We start from the raw sequence: 23,347 nt of genomic DNA, 5'->3' as shown, positions 1-23,347 counted from the left end.
GTCATTGTCATTGAATCTCTCAATTTATTGCCAACTGGCAGATCTTGTTTGTACTGTGCGATAACTAGGTTTGTGGAGCAATCTCCAATCTGATTAAAAGTCTCACAATACCGGTTATTGTAAGACTTCAATGTTTCATTCTTGCCCATGTCTATGGAGAAAAGCTGGTCAATCTCCACTGGCGTCTTGGTGTTTGTTATGAATCTGGTCACAAATGCCTCTGCTAGTTGCGCCCATGAAGCTATGCTACCTTCTAGCAACCTTTCAAATTATGTTAAACCCAGGTCGCCAAGGCTAGAAAGAAACATGATACACATTAAAGCCTTGTGTCACCGATACAGGGCCACAACCTGGCGAAAGTGACTCAAGTACATGTAGGGGTCTGACTTCCCCTCATAAATAGTGAATTTGGGCTGGTAGAAACCTGAGGGTAATGGTGCGTTCTCTATCGCTGAAACGAACAGCGAGTCTTACAACCTTGTTAACGCTTTGTCTGTCAGTTCGTAGGCAAGGCGTGGTACCGACATTCCAACCTCGACACTCCCATGTGTCCTAGGAGCCAACTGTTGTAGCGCAGAGACTCTGCGGGGGTCACGAGCCTGAGTGTCTTCTCTCCTTCGAGCCCTTTTCTCTAGCACTGTATGCAAGTCTACCAACCTAGGAAACTCCATGTGCCTAGATGTTGTTTGGTGCGAGTGCGGGGGCCAATAACTATTTCCCTCCGTACATGACCTTTCAGTTCTCATTCTCTCAGGCCTGGAGTAATGAGTCCTAGAGGTTCTTGACTGCGTGTCGCCTGTCTTGAGGCTTCTGCTTTTCGTATGAGAAAGTGTGACTTGCTTGTCACGATCTTCTAAGCGGCGAGAGTGCGCTCTGCCTTTGCCCACCTCTTCTTCTACCACCCCTTTGCCGTTTATCTAGCTCTTCATAGTCTCCATGTTTGCCGCCATTATTCTTGTTACTTCATCTTACGCGATCTTCCAAAACTTGGGGATCCATCGTCCACTTCTGTCTATCAGGGCTTTGAGACCGACGTAGACTCGAGCCTCGTCTTTCTCGTACGTCTCTCTGTGGTTTCCGTTGCTGGGGATCCAATTCTGCCATGGGCAAAACATAAGGCAAGCCCTCGCGCCTCCCTCCTCCTTCCAGGGTCTGCCCATCGATAGCAGAATATGGCAAGTCTTCGTTATGTGCCATTGACATTGATTGAAGGAACACTCAATCAAAAGGTTTGTTCTCTGTTGTATTCCTACAGATGGCGCCAATTGTACGAGCACAGAAATAATCTTCTCGTATAATCCTGTTGATCAAGTTTGCACTCCTCTAAACGTCGTCGCTTTGCTACCTGAAAACACAAACGTGAGCTAGCCGGCGGGGGGTGCCGAAAACCTCTCCGATGCCTAGGTCAGTAAATAGACAATAGACACAAAAGTTCTGTGTATTCCAGAGTAAGAATTGGGATACCTGTCCATAGGTCCTGCCATGAGTTTTTATAGATTCTGCTTGGCACAATCCTAATAGGATTCCAACTCTCCTTATAAGAGTCCTCCTAGGAATCACACTCCCAGTGAAGAGTGTCTATCCTGATAACATTCTACTCACCACCAACCAAGTGAGATGGTTTGCACAATCCTAATAGGACTCTAACTTTCCTTAGCAGAGTTCTTCTAGGAGTCTCATGCCCAAGGATAATACTTATCCTTATAACACCCTCATCACTGCAAGCCAAGTGAGATGAGCACTCTCTTATGCTCGGATATACATTCCTGACTGAGGTACTTTATCTCGTTCCCCTGCCGTTCGAGCCGTGTGACCGGAAGTTGATTTACAGAATTGCACCTGTAGCAACTCTTATCTCGGCCAGAGATGAATTGCTACATCAGCTCTTATCTCGGCCCATTGCGCAGCCTAACTTCCAAAGAAGACTTTTCCTAACTCGGCCCATTTGTTCACAAATTAACCTCTCAACTACCTAAGATTTTGGAAACAAGCTTATAAATCACTTTATTGACTTATTTAATTGTATAGCTTATAAATCAGTTTATTAACTTATTTAATTATAACATTTTATTATTTTTTTATACATTTTTTTCATAAAAAATCAGTTTATAAGTCCCCTCTCCCAACAGGCCGAATGGAAGATGCTTTCATTACATGAAAAATGTATTTTTCTTAGAATTTAACATTTTTTGATAAGTCCTATTTATAACTGTTTTGTTCCATAAAACCCAAACTGTTTCTGAATATTCCATTAGGTCCATTAATTGTTAAAGGACAAAATAACCCTCTCCCGCGTGAAACCGATTCTGCAAAAACCCATTCCTATTCGAAATATTCAATCCACAAAATTTCCAAAACAAAAACTCAATCGACGAAACGATACTGATATTGCCTCCAGTAACCCTAGATTCCTCTTCGTCTCACCACTGCGAAGCTTCACATCGGAAGGAGGGTGCTTCGTCGTTCGAAGATTCTTGTCGCCCCATTGAGTTTATTTTATCCACTGAGTGTGATCCATACCCACCAACCATGACGAACAAAAGTAAGGAATACCATTCCTCCTTCTGTTTCTCAATCATAATGTCATCAAACATAGATGTTTTCGGAATTAATTTTGTAAAAATATATGTAAACACTCACATTGGCCTCTAACTGTTGTAGTTTTCGGGATTTGTTTTTGCACACATGAATGATGTGAACATTCACATTACTATTGATTACTGGGTAAATTTAGAGTAGTACACACTGATGTAAACACATTAATGTCAGAACACCCAAACTTCACTCAACACTGTGCTGAAGTATGATTTAAACATTGACATTGTGACATCAATGCCCAAGTTGTTTGTGTTATTGGGTGTAGTTTGGCGCTGTTGGTTCCCCCCTTTGATTTTTAGAAAATTATAACATAATGTGATCACCCATGTAAGCATTCACATTGGCCAGTAAATGTTGTCGTGTTCGAAATTTATTTCTCAAACATGGATGATGTGAACATTCACATTACTATTGATTACTGGGTAAATTTAGAGTAGTGCACACTGATGTGAACATTCACATCATGTGAATGTTCACATTAATGTCAGAAACCCCAAACTTCACTCAATACTGTGATGGAGTATGATGTAAACATTCACATTGTGACACCAATGCCCAAGTTGTTTGTGTTATTGGGTGTAGTTTGGCACTGTTGGTTCCCCCCTTTGATTTTTAGAAAATTATAACATAATGTGACCACCCATGTAAGCATTCACATTGGCCAGTAAATGTTGTCGTGTTCGAAATTTATTTCTCAAACATGGATGATGTGAACATTCACATTACTATTGATTACTGGGTAAATTTAGAGTAGTGCACACTGATGTGAACATTCACATGATGTGAATGTGAACATTCACATCATGTGAATGTTCACATTAATGTCAGAAACCCCAAACTTCACTCAATACTGTGATGGAGTATGATGTAAACATTCACATTGTGACATCAATGCCCAAGTTGTTTGTGTTATTGCGTGTAGTTTGGCACTGTTGGTTCCCCCCTTTGATTTTTAGAACATTATAACATAATGTGATCACCCATGTAAGCATTCACATTGCCCAGTAACTGTTGTCGTGTTCGAAATTTATTTCTCAAACATGGATGATGTAAACATTCACATTACTATTGAGTACTAGGTAAGTTTAGAGTAGTACATAGAACCCCCAAACTTCACTCAATACTGTGATGGCGTATGATGTAAACATTCACATTGTGACATCAATGCCCAAGTTGTTTGTGTTATTGGGTGTAGTTTGGCGTTGTTGGTTCCCCCCTTTGATTTTTAGCAAATTATAACATAATGTGATCACCCATGTAAACATTCACATTGCCCAATAACTGTTGTCGTTTTCCGAATTTATTTTTCCAACATGGATGATGTGAACATTCACATTACTATTGAGTACTAGGTAAATTTAGAGTATTACACACTGATGTGAACATTCACATCATTTGAATGTTCACATTAATGTCAGAACCCCCAAACTTCACTCAATACTGTGATGGCGTATGATGTAAACATTCACATTGTGACATCAATGCCAAAGTTGTTTGTGTTATTGGGTGTAGTTTGGCGTTGTTGGTTCCCCCCTTTGATTTTTAGCAAATTATAACATAATGTGATCACCCATGTAAACATTCACATTGCCCAATAACTGTTGTCGTTTTCCGAATTTATTTTTCCAACATGGATGATGTGAACATTCACATTAGTATTGATTACTGTGTAAACTTACAGTAATAAACACTGATGTGAACATTCACATCACTGTATAATGATGTGAATGTTCCAATTACTGTCAATGCTGGTTGTTGAATGTTGTTTGGTGCTTCGGGTTCCATCCTCTGTGTTTCAACCAATTACATGTGCTCATTTGAACACACAGGTCTTCCCCATAAAGTTGATGGCAAGCGAAAGCGAGGGGAATCCCGTTTCAAAACCAAGCCTGATCAAACAGCTGTTCCTGAAGAAGTGAACATGAAAAAAGTGAACTACCGGTCAAATATAACTGGATTGGTCAAACTGTTAAAGGATACGAAATTTACAAGTGGCCAATTGAAGTGCCTTAGAAAAACACCGTTCTGGCCATTATTTGATAGCTTGATCAGTAACGAAATCGACCTCAACCACTGCATGAAATATGATGATGTCATTGTGCGTATAGTACAAACATTCAAGCAATCTAGTGGAAGGTTTTACATTGGGGATAAGAACATCCAGATTTTTAGAAGCGACATATCACTGATTTTTGGGGTGGACTGCGGCACCAAGTCGATGGACCTCTCTTATGGTGTAAAACCAACAACCGGCATCATACACCGAATGTGCAAGGATGTTAGTCGGTTAAGTGCTGCCAAAATACGAGAAATTCTGAGGGAAGCATTGAAGGGCACAAAAAAACATGACAATGAGGAGGTCGCAAGATTAGTTTGCATGTATGCATGCGTCAAGCTATTCTTTTCTACATCCGGAGAAACAATTGGATGGGTTTTCTACTCATACATGGACCCATTACACAAGATGATCGAGTATGATTGGGCTGAGAGCATCCGGGCAACCTTGATGGGTTCATTGGGCCAAAACTGTGGAAAACCAGGACGAGTCACCGGATGTGTGATGTTGTTAATGGTAAATCAAATCTCATACAACTTATTCTATGTTTAATATGAACATATACGGGCTCTGAACACTCTGATGTGAATGTTCACATTTCTCAGCTTTGGTGTGGAAGTTGACAACATTGATGAAAACATTCGCATTATTGTTTCAGTAATGTACAAACACACATTAGTAGATGCTGGTGTAAACATTCACATTAACAGATGTGAACATTCACATCAGTTGTACCACTCACATTACCAGATGTGAATATTCACATCAGTAACATCACTCACCATTAGCAAAATGTGAGCATTCACATAGTAATAACACTGACATGAACAGATGTGAACATTCACATCAGTATCATCCCCCACCATTAGCAAATGTGAACATTCACATCAGTAATAGCACTGACACTAACAGTTGGGAACATTCAGGTCAGTAATATCACTCACATTAACAGTTGTGAACACTCACATCAGTAGTATCACTCGACATTAGGAAATGTGAACATTCACATCAGTAACATTACTCCACATTAGCAGATGTGAACATTCACATCAACGGATGTGAACATTCACATCAGTTTTAAGTGATGTAAACATTCACATTACTGGCCTAGTGGTGCACTGTGAACATTCACATTACTGCACCAGTGGTGTAAACATTTACATCAATGTTAATTCATATCCACATTCAAATTACTGATATTTGTTATTTGTTTCAGTATTGGCTGTGTGAGCATACAACAATCTTACAACCCCGCAACCCCAATGCCATTCCACGATGCGTAAAATAGGACCTCACAACCTTACATAGCAACATGAAGTCCATAACTCTGGCTAAGCTAGGTTTAAATGAGGTAGAAGTATAACCAAATATATTGTGCTTATTCACATAGTGAGACGAGGAACTATCTAATTAACATACTGTCTCGAAATGCAGGTATATGGCGGCGAGCTAATGGCATCACCAACTGAAGCGAAGATGTATCGTCATACAAAATTGAATGTGGAGCCAAAACCTGAGATTTTGTCAAGTGCAGTAGCAAAGAAAGATGAAAGCAATGAGGATCAAAGCAAAGACAGTCAATGCAGTGATGACAGGGATGCATTTTCTGTCGATGCAGTGGACCTGAATGATGTTGGACATTATATTAACCCCAGCTGTAGCACCCCCAATGCTGAGAAAGGAATCATCATAGCACAACCAACTGAGCCCGACATTGTGGAAGTACTCATGAAAGAAAACCAATAAGCTTGGGCTCTTGTACGGCAATGGGAAGCGAAATACAAACAGTTGGAAGAATCATGGGAGTTGAGGGCAAGGGTGATTGCTGCCCTTGAAGCCAAACTATTTGACCAATCGGGCTCATCCAATGTGGACATGGACATGAAGACTTGCATGGAATGGAAAGATACAGAAATTCAGCGGCTGACAAAGTTGGTCATCAACTTGGAATGTGAAAAAACAATACTTCAAGACCTTTTTGATGATCAGTCCGTACACATCATCACTCAAGTTGAAGCACAAAAGGCTCATGACAGCCTTAACAACAATCCCACTGCAGCATTGGAACACATTATCAGCCCCCCATCAAGGGTAAAGCGCATAAAGCAGAAGGTAAGGAAAGAACACAGGTTGGACGAGTTTGAATACCCCAACCTGCCTGGTCAGAAGAAAGGGAAAGAAGGAGCCCAACAGAAATCACATGCAGTCCAAATTGCACAAGATTTAGACAAACAACCACCAAAAAAGCAGCCAACAAAGTCCAAGAAGTTATCCTTGAACAACAAACTAAAGGTCTGGGCTAACATGAACAAACTCAACAAGCAAAAAGTCCAATATTTGCACAAGAACGGCGGTGATGAGTAAGTGATCTTACATATCCCCAACTGTTTTTTTTTTCCATCATGTTCAGTTCACATACATACTTAATGAATTAGACCATTTCATAAATGTGCAATGTTGACATTAATATTTCCTGTAATCACAATGCACAGGTTGCTAGTGTGGCGAGGGGACTCAAAGACTAAACATGTGTATTTTGATGACATCATACACCTCATCAAGGAAGAATCAATAACCAATAACGTATGGCAACTGTAAATGTGTACAAAACACACACACACACACACACACACACACACACACACACACACACACACATGCACATAGAGTAAAGACACTGTAAATAATGTACTGCCACCCCTCCGGTTCTGCAGGTGATAGATGCTTATGGTGAAATTCTACTTGAACTACAAGGGCTAGTCAACCCAAGTTTGGAAGATTCATCATTCATCTTTACAAGCACATGTTTGGTAACCACTAGACTTTAATTTTGATTATGTTTCAATACATGTGGATGTTATTCTCAGCATTACATGCTTACATTGTTAATTTAAATAATAGGCAGATGTGAATGTTAACAAAAACATAAAATGACCTTTGAGAAGATTCACATTGACAGATGTGAACATTCACATCATTCGCATTGAATATTATATGCTTATTATGTTGATAAACTTAAATGATACACACATGTGAACATTCACATCAGTAATATAACTCATAGTAACAGATGTGAACATTCACATCAGCAGTATTACTCACATTAACAGATGTGAACATTCACATCAGCAGTATTTACTCACATTAATAGATGTGAACATTCACATCAGTAACATCACCCACCATTAGCAAATGGGAACATTCACATCAGTAATAGCACTGACATTAACAGATGTGAACATTCACATCAGTAGCATTACTCACACTAACAGATGTGAACATTCACATCAGTAACATCACCCAGCATTAGCAAATGGGAACATTCACACCAGTAATATCCCTGACATTAACAGATGTGAACATTCACATCAGTAGTTTCACTCACCATTAGGAAATGTGAACATTCACATCAGTAACATAACTCCCCATTAGCAGATGAACATTCAAATCATTAACACCAAACATCGATATAAATACTTGGCACATCATTGTATGCCCTTTGTGTGCAGAAAATCATTGAACAGTACCCCCCCACAAGAGGAATAAACTAATTGATGTACACATCAAGGAGTATCAAGGCCAGAGATTCTTAATCTTCCCAATACACGACAACTTTCACTGGACAATTGTTGTGTACGACGTGAAAGAGAATGTATGGAGGCATTATAACTCACTGCGCCCAAGAGAAGGCATACATGACCCACATATTGACAAAGCACAAATACTGGTAAGTGGCTGACAAAAACAATACTTGTCGTGATGTGTAATATTTGAACTTGGACGTATGCCCTATGTTGGTTGGTGCCTAATATGAAATTTCATTGTTGGCAGAGGGACTACATCACAGCTTTGGTGCACAACATTGGACCGTCATCACCATTATGGACCAATTTATCAAGCCAAAATACTTCGAAAACAATCATATCAGTGGACATCTGTCCTCAGCAAGCATCAAATTCGTAAGCCTAAAATCGATTTCTACACATGTTCCACAACCTTTACCCACCTAAATTTCAAAATCTAACAAGAAGTTTGCATTTTCAGGGTGGATTGTGGGCCTGCAGTTTGTTACATCATGAGGGCGCATGTATATCGTGAAGACATTGTTGCCAGCCTAGATCGCTTTGAATGGTGTCAAATAAGAGACTCATTAGTACACCTTTTCCTGAACCATAGAAAGACAGTGCAATGTGAAAACCTATAGGTGGGGGGTGTCCACCTATCACTGTTACCCAAATCTGTTATCCACATTTAAGACAATTTAGTTTCACTTGCTTAATTGTAAATGAAGTCTATATCACTGCTTGTACAGATACTTTTCAGTCAATATATGTATATGCATTTTCAGGCCTATTTTGCGTTGGTCATGCATATTGAGATTGTATTTTTTTTTTTTTTTTTGGATACACATGACATGATGTCAATGTTCACATCACAGAATGATCGTACACTTTCTTCTATTTTAAACCATACTACATGGATGTGAATATTGCTTAAAGTGTTCATGTAACACAATATGACAGGTGTGATTATGATATTTCTTAACACAAGTCAATATTCACATCTAACAATTTGATGATGTGAATATTCACATCATAACTTCTGATTATGCGAATGGCAACAGTGATGTCATGAATATTCACATCTTATGAGTTGATGATGCGAATGGTTACATTAATGTAAACATTGCTGTTAACAGTAACAACAATGTGAACATTCCCACCACAGAAATGTTTGAAAGTTGAACAATGTGAACATTCACATAATGTGAATGTTAACAGCATGCATTCATCCAAAACACAACCAACATAAATGTTAGATTGGTACCTTAAAAAAGTAAAAATAAAACACAAATCAAACACTAATGCATTATTATGTTTGCTAACGCAACGTAATCTTATTGTAACCCAATGTTTCCCAACATAACACAATCTTATTTGAAAAATGAATATAAGAATCCAATGTAAAATACAATGTTGAAATGAAAAAAGGTACATCTTATATCGGCTCCGTGCATGATTTTCGATTATGGCTCCCCAACTTATCACATCTCCCGCACCTTATTTGCTTCAGTTTCTCACCCCTTGATGGGATCCTATTCTTCTTCAGCCTTCCGGGTGGTCTTTTCACGGTAGGCGAGTATATAGTAAAGTCCGTGGGATCAAAAGGCGGCTTCTCCACCGATGGTATAGGGAATATGGCTCCCGAATAGGCTGCACGATATGTCTCTACATGAAAGTAATGTTCTACACAATCATTGAGATTGTAGCGGCTCTTCTGAATGGCAATAACAGCATGGTCACACGGGAATCCGTTAATTTGCCATTTGAAGCATGAACATGTACGCCTCGCAACATCAACTGTAACCGATGGTATCGAATGAACTTCAAACACATCCTCGTTGGCTTTGCTAACTTGCCAAGACTTGCTGTCATTGAACGAATCCATAAGCCTTGTTTCGAATGTCGGACAAATAATCTCATTCCATTTGTTTGCTTGGTCACGCCGTGCAGACATTTGCCGCATCAACTGAGTACGAATTTTGTCCACCATTTGAGTGATAGGAAGATTACGTGCTTCTTTAATCCAGTTATTAAATGACTCCGCCGCATTGGATGTCATCTCCCCATAACGCATGCCCCTGCACAGTATATCACAAACATTGTACAATACGGAATTTAACAGGCCTGACCATTAATGTTGACAGATGTGAACGTTCACAGTACTGCCATTAGTATACACTGATGTGAACATTCACATCAGGGTATAATAATGTGAATGTTCACATCTGCTACCAGGTTTTAATAATGTGAATGTTCACATTACATGGTTATTACATTGTCAACTTAAATGATAGACAGATGTGAATGTTAACAACAACAACAAAATATGACACGTGTCAACATTCAAATCTGTAATACATTGCATGACTATTTGACAAATTAACAGATGTGAACATGACATCAGTCATCATTAGCATATGTGAACATTCACATCATTTACATTGAAGATGAAACACAATTCGAAGATTGTCACCATTATAAACTGAAAATTCACATCACTACCATTCTAAACTTCAAAAATGGAACACCTTAGGAGCTATTATTACCTGAAGTATGAATTTGCCCAGTGCTCAGGTGCTAAGTCCTTAAAAAAATTATGAGCTCGTTGTTTACCCTCCTCTTTTAATTTTGCAAGTTTTTCATGGAACCCTACCACAGTTGGCTCGTAGGCACAGTCACCCAAACTCCTTACTAGGTGATCCCTGAATCCATTATCAATTCCTTTCATCCGGTCTCTTAAATTGCTCTTCAAGTGTTGTAAGCAATAACCGTGATGAGCCGATGGGAACACCTTTGGCATAGCTTCTAACAGACCAAGATTACGATACGAAATAAAAGTAATATGGCGCTTCCCATCAACAACCTTCCCAAGTTCATGCAAGAACCACGACCAATTAGCCGTGGTCTCTGAATCAACAATTGCAAATACAACAGGAAACAGACCTACAACACAACACCAATACACAACTGTTCACAATATTCCAAAGTGAATAGAAAAATAGTATAAACGAAACAGGTCATGTGAATGTTCATATGTACATTGCCCTCTTTACTATTGCTGTTTTTGGATTTAGGTTCGTAAACATCAACGATGTGAACATTCACATTAACGACCATTAATAATTCATTGTTGCTTGTTGAGTCACTGAAAATGTTAACATTCGCAGTACTATTCATTAATAGATCAACTAACATTAGTATACACTGATGTCAACATTCACATAAGTCTGTAATAAGTCTGATGTGAACATTCACATCAGTCTGATGTTAACATTTCTGTCATTAGCATACAAAGGTGTGAACATTTACATCAGTGCATACTAATGTCACTGATGTGAATGTTCACATTACTTATAATTTAGCAATCACTCTTTCGTCCAGACTATGCTGCTCAGAGCGAATATTGACATGAATAGACAGGTAAAAAAAACTTCTAACCATTGTTCCCGTCTTTCGCCGTTGCCGCAAGTAGCTGACCTTTGTACTTTCCTTTGAGGAATGTTCCATCCAGGAATAATAAAGGCCGACAAGCATTGAACCCAGAAATACACGCAGCGAATGACACAAAGAAGCGACAAAACTGTTGACTACTCGCATCATAGTCAATATTGACATAACTCCCCGAATTGTACCGCATCACAGCATCCGAATACCACCGCAACTGGTCAAACGATAACGAGTGATCTCCATGGATACCAGCCTTTGCTTTCTCCACACCCAACCATACGACATGGTAACTCACATCTAGCCCATAATCCATCTTCAAAATAGTCACCACTTCACACGGCCGAGTCAACGGCTTGTCCCTCACAATTTCAGATATGGTACTCGACACCAAATCCGAACTAACTCGCGGATTCTTCGATGTTCGAACATCCGTACCACAAGTATGCACATCAGTAAACCTCTTGATGTAGAAAAAATCATTTGCTCATTGTGCTCTACAATGTATAGCCCACAAACACCCCCTCTCCTCCCGCATCGCACACACAGCTGTAACTCTTGTTGTCTCGTTCTTCACGTATGTGAACTTAAACCCACATTGGATGGCATACTTACATAAAACGTCACGAAATTCTTGTGCACCTCCAACAAACCGTTGTCCTACATGCGTAATACCATTTGCCCAAGGGGCTGACAACAACACCTTCTCCTTATGATGGCAAAATCTCCGTAGTGCATCAATTTCATCCTCAACCCCCACACGCAGCAATCCTAAACTACTTGACTGACCAATATCACCCTTCAACTCAACCACAACTTCTACATGTTGTACCCCCATTGATTTAGCAAGCAGTACCATGTTCTGAAATTCTTCCTCATTGTCCAAATGACACTTATTAATCCCAGGTAGTTTATAGAACAATGAAATAGAACCAGCAGACAACTCATCCCATTTCTCACACAAACACTCCACCAAACGAGAATAACACATTGCGCGGGCAACATTTATTACAGTTGTACTACAACCATATGTACACACCAATAGCATAAAGGTATCCATCTCCTGTAAAAACACAAAAACACAACAATGAACAGTAATGAAAATCGATATGAAAATTCACATTGTCCAAAAAATAGATGACAACGTGTACATTTCAACTGCTAAATCCATAATTCACAATATGAAGATGTGGACATTCACATTACTATTAACAAGATGTCAACATTAAGCAAACATCAAAGTCCAATGACAACATCAACAATCTTCACATAATATAATGATGTGAACATTCACATCAGTGTATGATGATGTAAACATTCACATCAGTGTATAATGATGTGAACATTCACATCAGTTTATGATGATGTAAACATTCACATTGATATTAACAAGATGTTAACATTAAGCAAGTATCAAAGTAAAATGAGAACATTAACAATCTTCACATAATTATTAACAATCATCACAGAGCCTCATTAAGCAAACATCAATTTAAAATGAGAACATCCACATTCTTCACATATTCCACATTCACAAAATGTGCAGATTGACATTGATATATATACTGATAATCAAATCATCTACACAGAGCCTCATTACGCATGCATCGAAGTCAAATGAGAACTACACAATCTTCACATAATACGAATGAACTCCCCTCCACATAACCACGTAAAATGCATATAATTGAAAAAACAGAGCATTCAATCCATATAAATCCAAAAACAGAGCATCTGATCCATTATACGAATGAAACCATAAACTGAACATGTATTCATAACCAAATTGATACTAACCTTGATCATGCAATCCTACAATCGTACAGAAAGTTGAAAAAAACTGATTTGAAGTAGTTATAATTCGGCAAATGTAACAACCGAACACCCTCCTCTTCATCGTCTTCACTCGCAAACCACAGAACCAGACTCCAACAGCAAGGATGAAACCCTGGCACAACCAATCATTGCAACGAGCATGCAAAACATAAAAGTAACTCTCGGAATTGGATTGATGATGAAAAGCGTAAAATAGAAACTGCCAAACTGCATGAACGAAGAAACAGGCACCTATTACGTATTAACACTGTACATATATATATACAGGGGCAAAATAGTCCAAAAAATTATATTAAATTAGAAAAATGGACTTTATGGAATATCCAGAAAAGTTTATGGGACTAATTAGGTTATAATATACTTTAGTGGACCTAATGGGTTATAACAACTCTAGAATGGATTTATCAATAAAAATCTCATTTTTTATTAACGTCTACAATTTGGGAGTGAGATGAATTTTGAAAACGACATCGTTGCAAGAGCGAGAGTTCATCATCGAACCAAAGCTTCAGTCTTGCTGCTGAACACCTGAACGAAATCCCCTGGAACAAACCCTAACGCAGTGTAGAAGAGTATAGCAAGTGAGAGAGAGAGAGAGAGAGAGAGAGAGAGAGAGAACGAAAATGGCGATTTCTGGAGATCTGAGGGTCTCTGCAACATTGGGATCTTATCCTACACACCCCCTTCGAAGCTCTTTGCCTCCTTCAAAGGTCTAAAACTCTCTTCCCCATATTTGTTTAAATATATACTTCACTTTGTTTGTTCTTACTCGCTTAATTTATGTCAATTTAACACATGAATTTGACTTAATGGGTTTCGGGCTTTGTGACAAAGCTTGAGTTTCTAATATTGCATTTCTGTTTTTGATGTTTCCATTTTTTCACACTCAATTTTGCATAATTCTGGTTTTTGAACCTCTTGTCGGTTCGTGAACGGGTCTGCGCATATCGCAATCGAAGGAAAAAGGCAACATTTGGTTGGTAGTAGATCAGTTTTTCTTTTAATCATATCTTTGAACTGCTGATTTAGGGATAATGGACTTTACTTTGTAGTCATTTTGTGTGCTTGATGAAGCCTTCCATTGCTGAGTATTAGAATGCCAATTGGGTTTTGAGTGACATTCGAAGGATAAGCGTAACTACACTGATTGGTATTAATGTTACATCACAAAATAAACCCACTTCTCTAGAGTTCAATACGAGTCAGAGGTTTTCAAGACACCCTTTGAGTACAAATACGGCTATGTGAAATAGAAACATGTTGAACGTTAGCTAGAATAGGCTAGCAATGTTTATTATTGTAGTAAAATGTACAATATTTGTTGTCCGTTTGGGAAATTAGGACTTTGGAAGGAAAAGAAAGCAAAAGAAGTGAAACAACGATGGTATCATTTCCTTTTGCTTGGGTAACTAAGGAGAGGAGAGAAAAGAAAAGAAAGTAGTGTTTATCCTTCCCTCTTGTTTGGAAGAGATAGAGGAGAGAAAAGCAAAGAAAATGAAGTTTTGTTGTGTGAGTAGCAGGGGCAGAAAAGAAAATCTCTTGTCATAAAAACAAGGGATTATGTTTTGTAATTACAACCCTTTCTCTTTCTCTTCACTTTTGGAGAGATTTTAAAAGTGTGTAACAAGGGATTATGTTTTTCCTCTGTCTCTTCCTATTTCTCTCCTCTTACGCTACCCAAATATGTGATTAGGGAATCTCTTTTCTTTTCTTTTCTCTCCAAATCATCCAATCAAATTAGACTTTTTTGTTCTGAACGATTTGCAATTATTTGTCCTAAAACTAGATACATTGCCGAAATGATATTTTATTGTTAGAAGTAGTAATAGTAGCAACATCTAAACAAACACTCTACCTATTTTAATGAATGCTACTCTGGAAAGACGAACGACGATGCATACATTCTTGTATAGTTTGTCAGTGAAGACATTCTTCATTTTCTTTTCCTCCAAGATTTTAATATTTCGGTTGGTAGAATCAAGTGAAAATTGGCACTTGGGTCTTCTTGTACCCCTTTGTAATTACCCAAACATACCAGTCAATTGGTACTTGACTTTGGAACTGATAGCCCTGGAATTTTAATTTAAGAATCAAAGGGAAGGAATGAGAACTCTGTGGTTCCACTGGTTCTAGCAATCGATGCTGGTTATAAAATCTGGGTGGTTCAAATGTAGCGTGATTCTTCTCTTGTGCATGTGTTACAAAAAGTTTTTTAAATTATTTTTTTCACATTTAAATAGTAAGAGATATGTGTCTATGAGCTAAGGTCTCTCATGGAAATTCTTAGTACTGGTGTAATTTTCAGAACTCCAAGAAAACATCAAGAAATGATAATTCAAATAATTCTCTTTTGCATAGATTGAATGCATTTCCTTTGTTAGGAATCACAAACAGATTTATTAATATCCTCTGTGGAAACAAAATATAGAGATTTAAAGTTCCATTTGATGGTCACATTTGCACTACATTCCATGTAATTCTTAAGAAAAGATTTTGTGCTTCGTTACAGGTAGATTTTTCTGGTTTTCTTGGTGGAGCATCCTGTGTCTCTGATATCACACCCAAATGGTCCCGTGTGGTAATTGATAACCATAGCATGTGCTGTCATTCTAAACGACCTTTTGGTATCACTAGCGAATATAAGCTGTCCCCCAATTCCTTTAGCCAAGAAACAGAGAGTTTTATTCATAATGTCATAAACATGAGCTTCTTTGAACGTCTGACTTTAGCTTGGCAGATAATGTTCCCAACACCAACGTCTAGAAGGAACTCTAATGCAAATATTGCCAAGCAACGCTTGAAGATGATCCTCTTCTCTGACCGGTGTGTAGTTAGCGATGAAGCAAAACAGAAGATAGTGAGCAATGTTGTGAATGCTCTATCAGATTTCGTAGAGATAGAATCAGAAGATAAAGTTCAGCTAAGTGTCTCTACGGATCCAGACCTTGGGACTATTTACTCTGTCACGGTGCCCGTCCGGCGGGTGAAACCAGAATATCAAGATGAAGATGAGGTTGGAACAATAACGAATATTGAGTACAAAGATACTGGTGAAAGGTCTGGTTCGGTTGATGTCAGGTTCGATTTCTATGTTCCGAATGAAAATTGAATGGTTTGGGGGTGTGAAATATGGTGATGCCTGATCCTCAGCGAGAAGGGAGGGGAAAAAAAGAGAATAATATGTATTTGTAACAGATCGATATTCAGGTTTTTAGCCATTTGAATGGACTTTTAGGTTTGTATATATTTTTTCTGTTCATGAACTTGCTAGAAGTGAAATTTTCACTTGAAATGATGATTCTGGTGAGATTACATTATGCATGTATATGACATGTATTGAGGATTGGTTTTAATCACTACTACAAAATGGATTCATACATACGTGCATACTAATGGCTTTTGAGTTAGTTTTCAGAACTTACCATATGATTTTCTATTTTTTAGGTGGAAATAATTTTGAAAATTTAAAAATATCTTTCCATGTGTTCATTTTTACCAAACTAGTTTCTAGTTTTCTATTTTTTTTAGGCAGAAATAATTTTAAAAATTTTAAAATATCTTTTCATGTGTTCATTTTTACCAAACTAATTTATCCTTTTTTTTTTTTTTAAATAAAAAAAAGTTCTGAAAACTAACTCAACCAAACATTAGTATGCACGTATGTATGAATCTATTTTGTAGTAGTGATTAAAACAAATCCTCAATATGTTTATGGGCTACTTATATGGCTAACATTGGTTCATTTATCTTCCACCAATCTAGAGTCTTTAAAGGGTAATGGTTTATGAAATTTATGTATGAAAATGATGTGATGTTTTGTTGGGTTTTCATTCATAATAAAAATATCTATTATTATCTTTACATTTTTTTTTATAAGTGTTACTATAACATCATTTAGTTATAAATTTTGTATAAAAATTCTTTTCATCTTATATTCTTCTTCACTATCATAACCTAAAGGTTGATCTTTCATTAGGTGTTTCATCTTTGGGCGGTGATATATTTAGTTAACACTGGCCTAATTTGTTTGCTCTTGGGCCTGATATATCATTAATTATGTGGCTAGTGTGTGTTTTACTGGCTTAGCTTTAGCTTAGCTTGGGACTTATCTAAATTTACATAAACCTGCATACGTTGCATAGCTCTCTAACATTGCACCGCCTCGGTTTCTTCTCTCTTCTCTCTGTGGTGAAGAAGGCATGTCGCCGATGTTGGAGAAGGACTTTGCGAGTCGAAGGCCGATGCACAACAAGCTGGTATACCGTCCGCAAAAATTCTTACGTTCTCATCCAAAATTGGCCTTGCAAGGTTCCTCAATTTCCTCTCTCTCTAAACTCAATTATACTTTTTTTTTTATGATTTGGAGAGCGCATTAAAGCATTCACTATCAGCTTTCAACAACTTAACTTTTTCACTTAATATGATAACAAACAAATCTTGAAAATACTGTTCCATTCCATCGATTTCAACAAACTAAATTTATAATTGTTTATGATATTTTTTTTTGGATGACAATCATTGAAAGTTTCTATTTTCGCATGCCAAATCTTCTTTTTATCTCAAGACACACCTTTAAAGTTTCAAACTTAGTACATATTTATTCAGGTCAATAATACCCTTAACTTCTTCACCCTTTTGAATACACACTCAATTGATAATCTTGTAGAAATTAAATAGCAATTGATAATCAATTAAGTGTGTATCAATTGACCTGAATAAACTATTGAACGAGTATGTACTGAGGTTATCAAAGTGTGTATCAATTGGCTACTGAATATCCCTACTACCAAATCATTGTTGTAGAAATTTTTATTTGCAAATTATTTTCCTTATGCTAAATATTTATTTACCTTTGATATATTGGTTTTGGAGGTCTCAACTTCCAAAACTGCGAAGCATGGTCATGCCTATGTCACTTTGTTGGAATTGACATCTTCAATGGAAAAAAGCTTGATGTTATTGAAACATCTTCCCACAACTGTCATGTATACGTGCTTTCGTTCTTCTTTGTAAGCTTCATATTTATGTTATTTATTTTTTTGCTTAATTTCTCATAGAGTTCTCGAAATATGTATTTTATTAACTTTAATCTCAATTTTTATTTTTATTTTTTATATATAATTTTATTGATTTCATCCCCAAATGTGAGTCTCGATAGTTCTTAGCCCTCACGCCATTTAAATTGATCAACGAGAACTGAAATAATTTCAAAATTTTATATGAAGGCTCGACAAACAAAATTGAAAGAACCAAATACATACATGATGATGGTTTTCAAAGTATGCACTTTGTAACACTTTGGTCCCTAATTTTTTGATCTTGTTGTTGGAACAATCTTCTGTGTAAAATAAATAATTTGAAACTAATCAAACTTATTCAACCGAATAAAACTTTAAAAGATCAAGCCGAGTGTGTGACACTCTATCCGTAAGACAGATTCGCTCCGCTATGGTGCTTACGGATAAAAGACGTCTATCTCCCAAGACACAACGATCTTCACAAATTGTAGTAGCACTCCAAACAATTTATACGACGAACAAAACCTGTGTTCTATACTCTCTAAATTTTTCCTAAAATTATATGAAGAATATGTATGCAACAGAGCAAAATCTGAACAATAAGAAAATGAATTTTTCAGACTATTTCTGGATCCAAAAGACTGCTGAAAATGGTTGGAATTTATAGGAAAACAGTGGCTATCCGAACCGGTGTTATTTGAATTAAACAGATCTTATTTCAAATTGAACAAGTACAGAACCAGTTTGCAACAGATCTGTTAACTGCAGCAATTATAAAACTGTCTAGAATTGCTGGGCAATTTTTTCGATTTATTAGAATATTTTGAACCTGTTGAACCTCAGTTTGAATCTGTTCAAATCTGCTTGGGCAGATTTAAATCTGTTTGGAAATAACAAAATCTGTCCGGTAGTTTCGAGCAGTTTATCTGTTGGAATTTCGGACTGAAAGAGGCACAATTATGGACAGAAAATTTGAATTCAAATTTGGTGCAAATTTGAATTAATTTCCCGTAAGACTTTTTTTAAAAAAATCAAATAAATTTTGTTCAAAAAATTAACATTAGAACTGACCCGACCCATAACCCATGGCCGAGCACAACCCACACCCGGCCTAGCACGGCTGGATAGGCGGCGGCGTGTGTGTGTGGTGGTTTGAGCCGAAGTTCACCTCCCTTATACAAACTTGGAGAGTGTTACCACCTAGAATTTATATACACACGTAAGTTATCTTAAGTTTTCAATGTGGGATAACCATTTTAAGGAAACCCACATTTTACTTCTTCAATTTCTTATTTCACAAACCCAAAAACGACGTCAACTTCCCATTCACTTATAAATGGTTTTGACGAACCGTCTTCACCGTGTGACTTGCCATGCAGCAAAGAACACGTCACCTCTTTGGACCCACCCCAAAAGACCTTTGGGACTCACACAAATTTGGGTTCAAAGTTTGTCTAAAATAAGCTTATAAAAAACCAAAATTTCCAACACTTGTTATATGTATATATATTTTGTAAATTTCCAAAAACATCCTAGCTCTAGTTAATCAAATTGAGAGCTGAAGACCATCTAAAATCACATTTTGTAATTTGGAGATCAAATTGACAAAATTAAAGATGGGTGAAGTACAACAAAAAAACTTATTTATTTATTTTAAGTTAACTTTCAGACCATGAAGATGTGTCTTCTTGAATTTCAGATTCCTCATGTCATTCGTACTGATTACCAGTTGATTGATAAATCCGAGCAGCTTTGTATGTACATGAATGACTTTCTTGTTTGATTGTGTTGGGTTACTTTTGATGAACATTCCATTTATTCATTAATATATTCTTCCAATATGTTTTAGGTGAGCTTGTTGACTGAGAAAGGTAATACTAAAGATGATCTAAGGCTTCCAAATGACGAAAATCTTCTTGCTCAGGTTAGTTGATTTCATTTTCCTCTTCATCGTTGTGGATACCTTTTACTTTCATCTTCGAGTATTGTTGAAGACTCTTAAATTTACTTACAGTGATACGACAGAGAATTAATTCTTAGCAGATTGATTTTTAAACAAATCAACAATTAACATGTAACAGTCCATACTATTAGGAGTAAAGTTAGGACTGCTGTTTTTTGGGGTCTAAGGCATATTTCATTTCTTTTCAATAACTTGCATGTTTCATTTGATTATATATGTTTCTAAATTTGTGCCAAAACCCTCTTTTGCCTTGCGCAATTTTAAGAATTTATAAAAGAAATAGTATTTTATTTTTCCCTTCCGAACTTCACAAAATCTCAATAGCCCCATGTAATTTTGAGTATTTTATAGAAGAAATTATCATTCTAACCCCTAAACATCTATGTGAATTTGTTTTACTCCTTCAAAATCTAAGTAATTTTATCTCTGTCACCTTTTGTTTAGTGAGAAGAATAAATTCTGTGGGGAGGAAAATTTGTTTAATATCTCATAATTGACTGATTATTTTGAAGTTCAAAACGGTACTATGAAAATGAAAGGGTTTGTTAGAGGTTTGGTTGGTTGGTTGGTTGACTACATGTAAATGCACAAAAGTAGGTTTCCCCAAAGTACAGTTTTTTTAGTTGCCATGTTTTTAGATTAGAATTTTTGGGACCTGCATTCTTGACTTGTGAGATACTACAATTGACATCCAAATTTTGTTATTTATCATGAATTCAATTTACTTGTATAATGTGGTCAGTAGTTGGTTGTGAAGTGGTTGATTGAAGCTAGACTTGAGAATTAATTTTTCCCCAAATTCCCCTTTTCTCCTTCCACCTTTTTGCAAACAAGTACATTATTGTTAAACCTTCTCAAGGTTGCGTACATATGGCCTTTTCTAGACCCATTGGTGGCACTGACAAAAATCTCGTGTACTGAGTTGTTGATTTTACCCTTTTGCAAACAGTCACATTGTTGAACTTCCTCAAAGTTATAATTTGAGCCGCGAGCTTGATTTCGGTGAATGAAATATTGCTTATGCTATCTTAGAATTTGAAGCTCAAAACAGATAAATGAAATAGAATCTAATTTCAAAAAAAAAACCCCTTTCGGTTTCCTCCCCTCCACAAATCCATTTTCAAATTCAAAATCCTAACACAACCTTACAGTTATGATGCGAAACATTAAAAATTAGAAAGCTGAAAACTTATAGATGGATCTAGAGATGCTTATAAATTTTATGCTTAGACTGTCTTTTGAAAATTTTACTTTTTGATTTTGATATTATAACCTCCATTTATGCATTACTTCTCATCTTTCAGTAACATTGGCACAAGAACTTGGTTGCATATGCTTCATCGAATTTGTTTTTGTAAACATTTTTGTTTGTGAATTGTCCACGATGAATTATTTGCACCGCTAATTGTTACCCATGGAATATTATAGATTGAGAATGGATTTGCCGAGGGGGAATATCTCGTTGTGTCTGTCATGTTTGCGTAGCTTATCTGCGCTCTCAATCCCCATTTGTTTTGGCAATAGAGAGAGATTGGGATTGAAATAGAGGTGCGACTTATTAATATTGTGTTTATTTTGGGAGATGGATAAGCGATTTATAATTACCTTCAAATTAGGATGGGCCTTGGGAAAATGATTAGGATGGAGGCTTGGGAGTTGGTAGAAATAATCTATTGGACTATTTTTTTAATTTATTTTTTTATGTTTTGCATGTTGGGCATTTTTTTTTTAAACATTAATGTTTAATTTTTTGTATTTTTTCTTAAGTAAAAATCATAGTCTTTTTTTTTTTTTTTTAACATGTTGGATATTTTTTTTTGAACATTAATGTTTAATGTTTTTATATTTTTTTATTTGTTTTATTATTTTATATTTATTTTCTATAAAAATAATTTAACAATCCATACACCAATAATTATTATCAAAATAAACACAATTTTATTTAATATCCTCTCTATTAATTCCCTCATTACTAATTTTCTCTATTCTACTAAACAAATAGCCGCAAGGGGAAAGCACAGCAGTGACTGTGGTGTCTCCATTTGAGGTGTATTATGACTTTATTTTTATAATCTAAACCGTCATTTTGTACAATTTGTTGAATATTTCATGCCTACAAAAAAATTATATTAGTCGGATATCAATAACCATATAATCGAATTACATATTTTTTATGTTATTTCTCAAAAGAAAAACTTATTATTTATTTATTTAATTATAGATCATATATCTGTTAATATTCGATTAATATGATTTTTAGTAAGTATAAAATATTCAACAAACTTTATAAAATTATGATTTAAATTATAAAAATAAAATTATAATACACTCCAAATAGAAACACCACAGCATTGACCCATTTCCGCCTCAAAGGACATTGGTCCCAAGTAACTTCCTAAAGTTTTAGGGTTGGTTTGGGATGTTCTAAAAAAGTACACTTTTTGACTTATTGGCTTATATGGGTTGGGTTTGGGTTGAGTTTGATGTGATGTGTTAGAGAGGTGATGTGATTTAAATAAGATGATATGACTTAAATAGAATAGTGACTTTTTGACTTTTTGTATTATTTAGTTTATGCCAAACTAACCCTTAGAGAAAAGCTCGGTCTACAAAATTCAAAGTGCAAAAGTCAACAATACTATTAACATATAAATAAATTACAAAACGAAACATTTATGGTGTATTTGGTTAGAGATTTGGGAAGTGATTCGGAAAGGTAAAAGAAAAAGGTGTGTAAAACTATGTGAAATAAATACATATTTTATTCATATTTTATTTATTTTTTTCATTTTTCTTCTCAAATCCCTTTCTAAATTCTTCAACCAAATACAACATTAAGGCATATATAATATTCTCTTTTCTATGATTT

General features: G+C 36.3%; 2 protein-coding genes, 1 long non-coding RNA gene and 1 pseudogene across 4 annotated transcripts; 3 read left to right on the top strand and 1 right to left on the bottom strand.

Moving 5' to 3' along the window:
• Positions 1 to 7,342: 7,342 nt before the first annotated feature.
• LOC145790328 (uncharacterized) lies at positions 7,343 to 8,916 on the top strand. The gene is made up of 4 exons (XR_014329012.1): positions 7,343 to 7,464; positions 8,164 to 8,381; positions 8,486 to 8,613; positions 8,699 to 8,916. It is a non-coding gene; the product is annotated as an uncharacterized LOC145790328 (long non-coding RNA).
• A 626-nt stretch (positions 8,917 to 9,542) lies between these two features.
• Positions 9,543 to 12,520, bottom strand: LOC145792007 (uncharacterized). The gene is made up of 4 exons (XM_082872482.1): positions 12,277 to 12,520; positions 11,271 to 11,405; positions 10,764 to 11,160; positions 9,543 to 10,295 (listed from the first exon to the last, which is right to left on the bottom strand). The coding sequence occupies exons 1-4, from the start codon at positions 12,518 to 12,520 to the stop codon at positions 9,653 to 9,655; spliced, it is 1,419 nt and encodes a 472-aa protein (XP_082728608.1). The 3' UTR covers positions 9,543 to 9,652.
• A 1,436-nt stretch (positions 12,521 to 13,956) lies between these two features.
• Positions 13,957 to 16,809, top strand: MINE1 (homolog of bacterial MinE 1). 2 transcript variants are annotated; one of them, XM_028255309.2, is made up of 3 exons: positions 13,973 to 14,207; positions 14,423 to 14,473; positions 16,007 to 16,809. In XM_028255309.2, the coding sequence occupies exons 1-3, from the start codon at positions 14,121 to 14,123 to the stop codon at positions 16,604 to 16,606; spliced, it is 738 nt and encodes a 245-aa protein (XP_028111110.2). In that variant the 5' UTR covers positions 13,973 to 14,120; the 3' UTR covers positions 16,607 to 16,809. The 2 variants fall into 2 exon arrangements, with proteins under 2 accessions (XP_028111111.2, XP_028111110.2); XM_028255310.2 differs by lacking the exon at positions 14,423 to 14,473 and having other exon boundaries at positions 13,957 to 14,207.
• A 412-nt stretch (positions 16,810 to 17,221) lies between these two features.
• Positions 17,222 to 21,963, top strand: LOC145792006 (eukaryotic translation initiation factor 5A-like; annotated as a pseudogene).
• The last annotated feature ends 1,384 nt before the right edge of the window (positions 21,964 to 23,347 follow it).

Source organism: Camellia sinensis, chromosome 5 (genome assembly GCF_055761805.1).
Source record: "Camellia sinensis isolate YWXY chromosome 5, ASM5576180v1, whole genome shotgun sequence".
In the NCBI taxonomy this organism is placed as follows: Eukaryota; Viridiplantae; Streptophyta; class Magnoliopsida; order Ericales; family Theaceae; genus Camellia; species Camellia sinensis.
The sequence above is the reverse complement of the archived record's forward strand: the minus strand, read 5'-3'. Positions and strand labels throughout refer to the sequence as shown.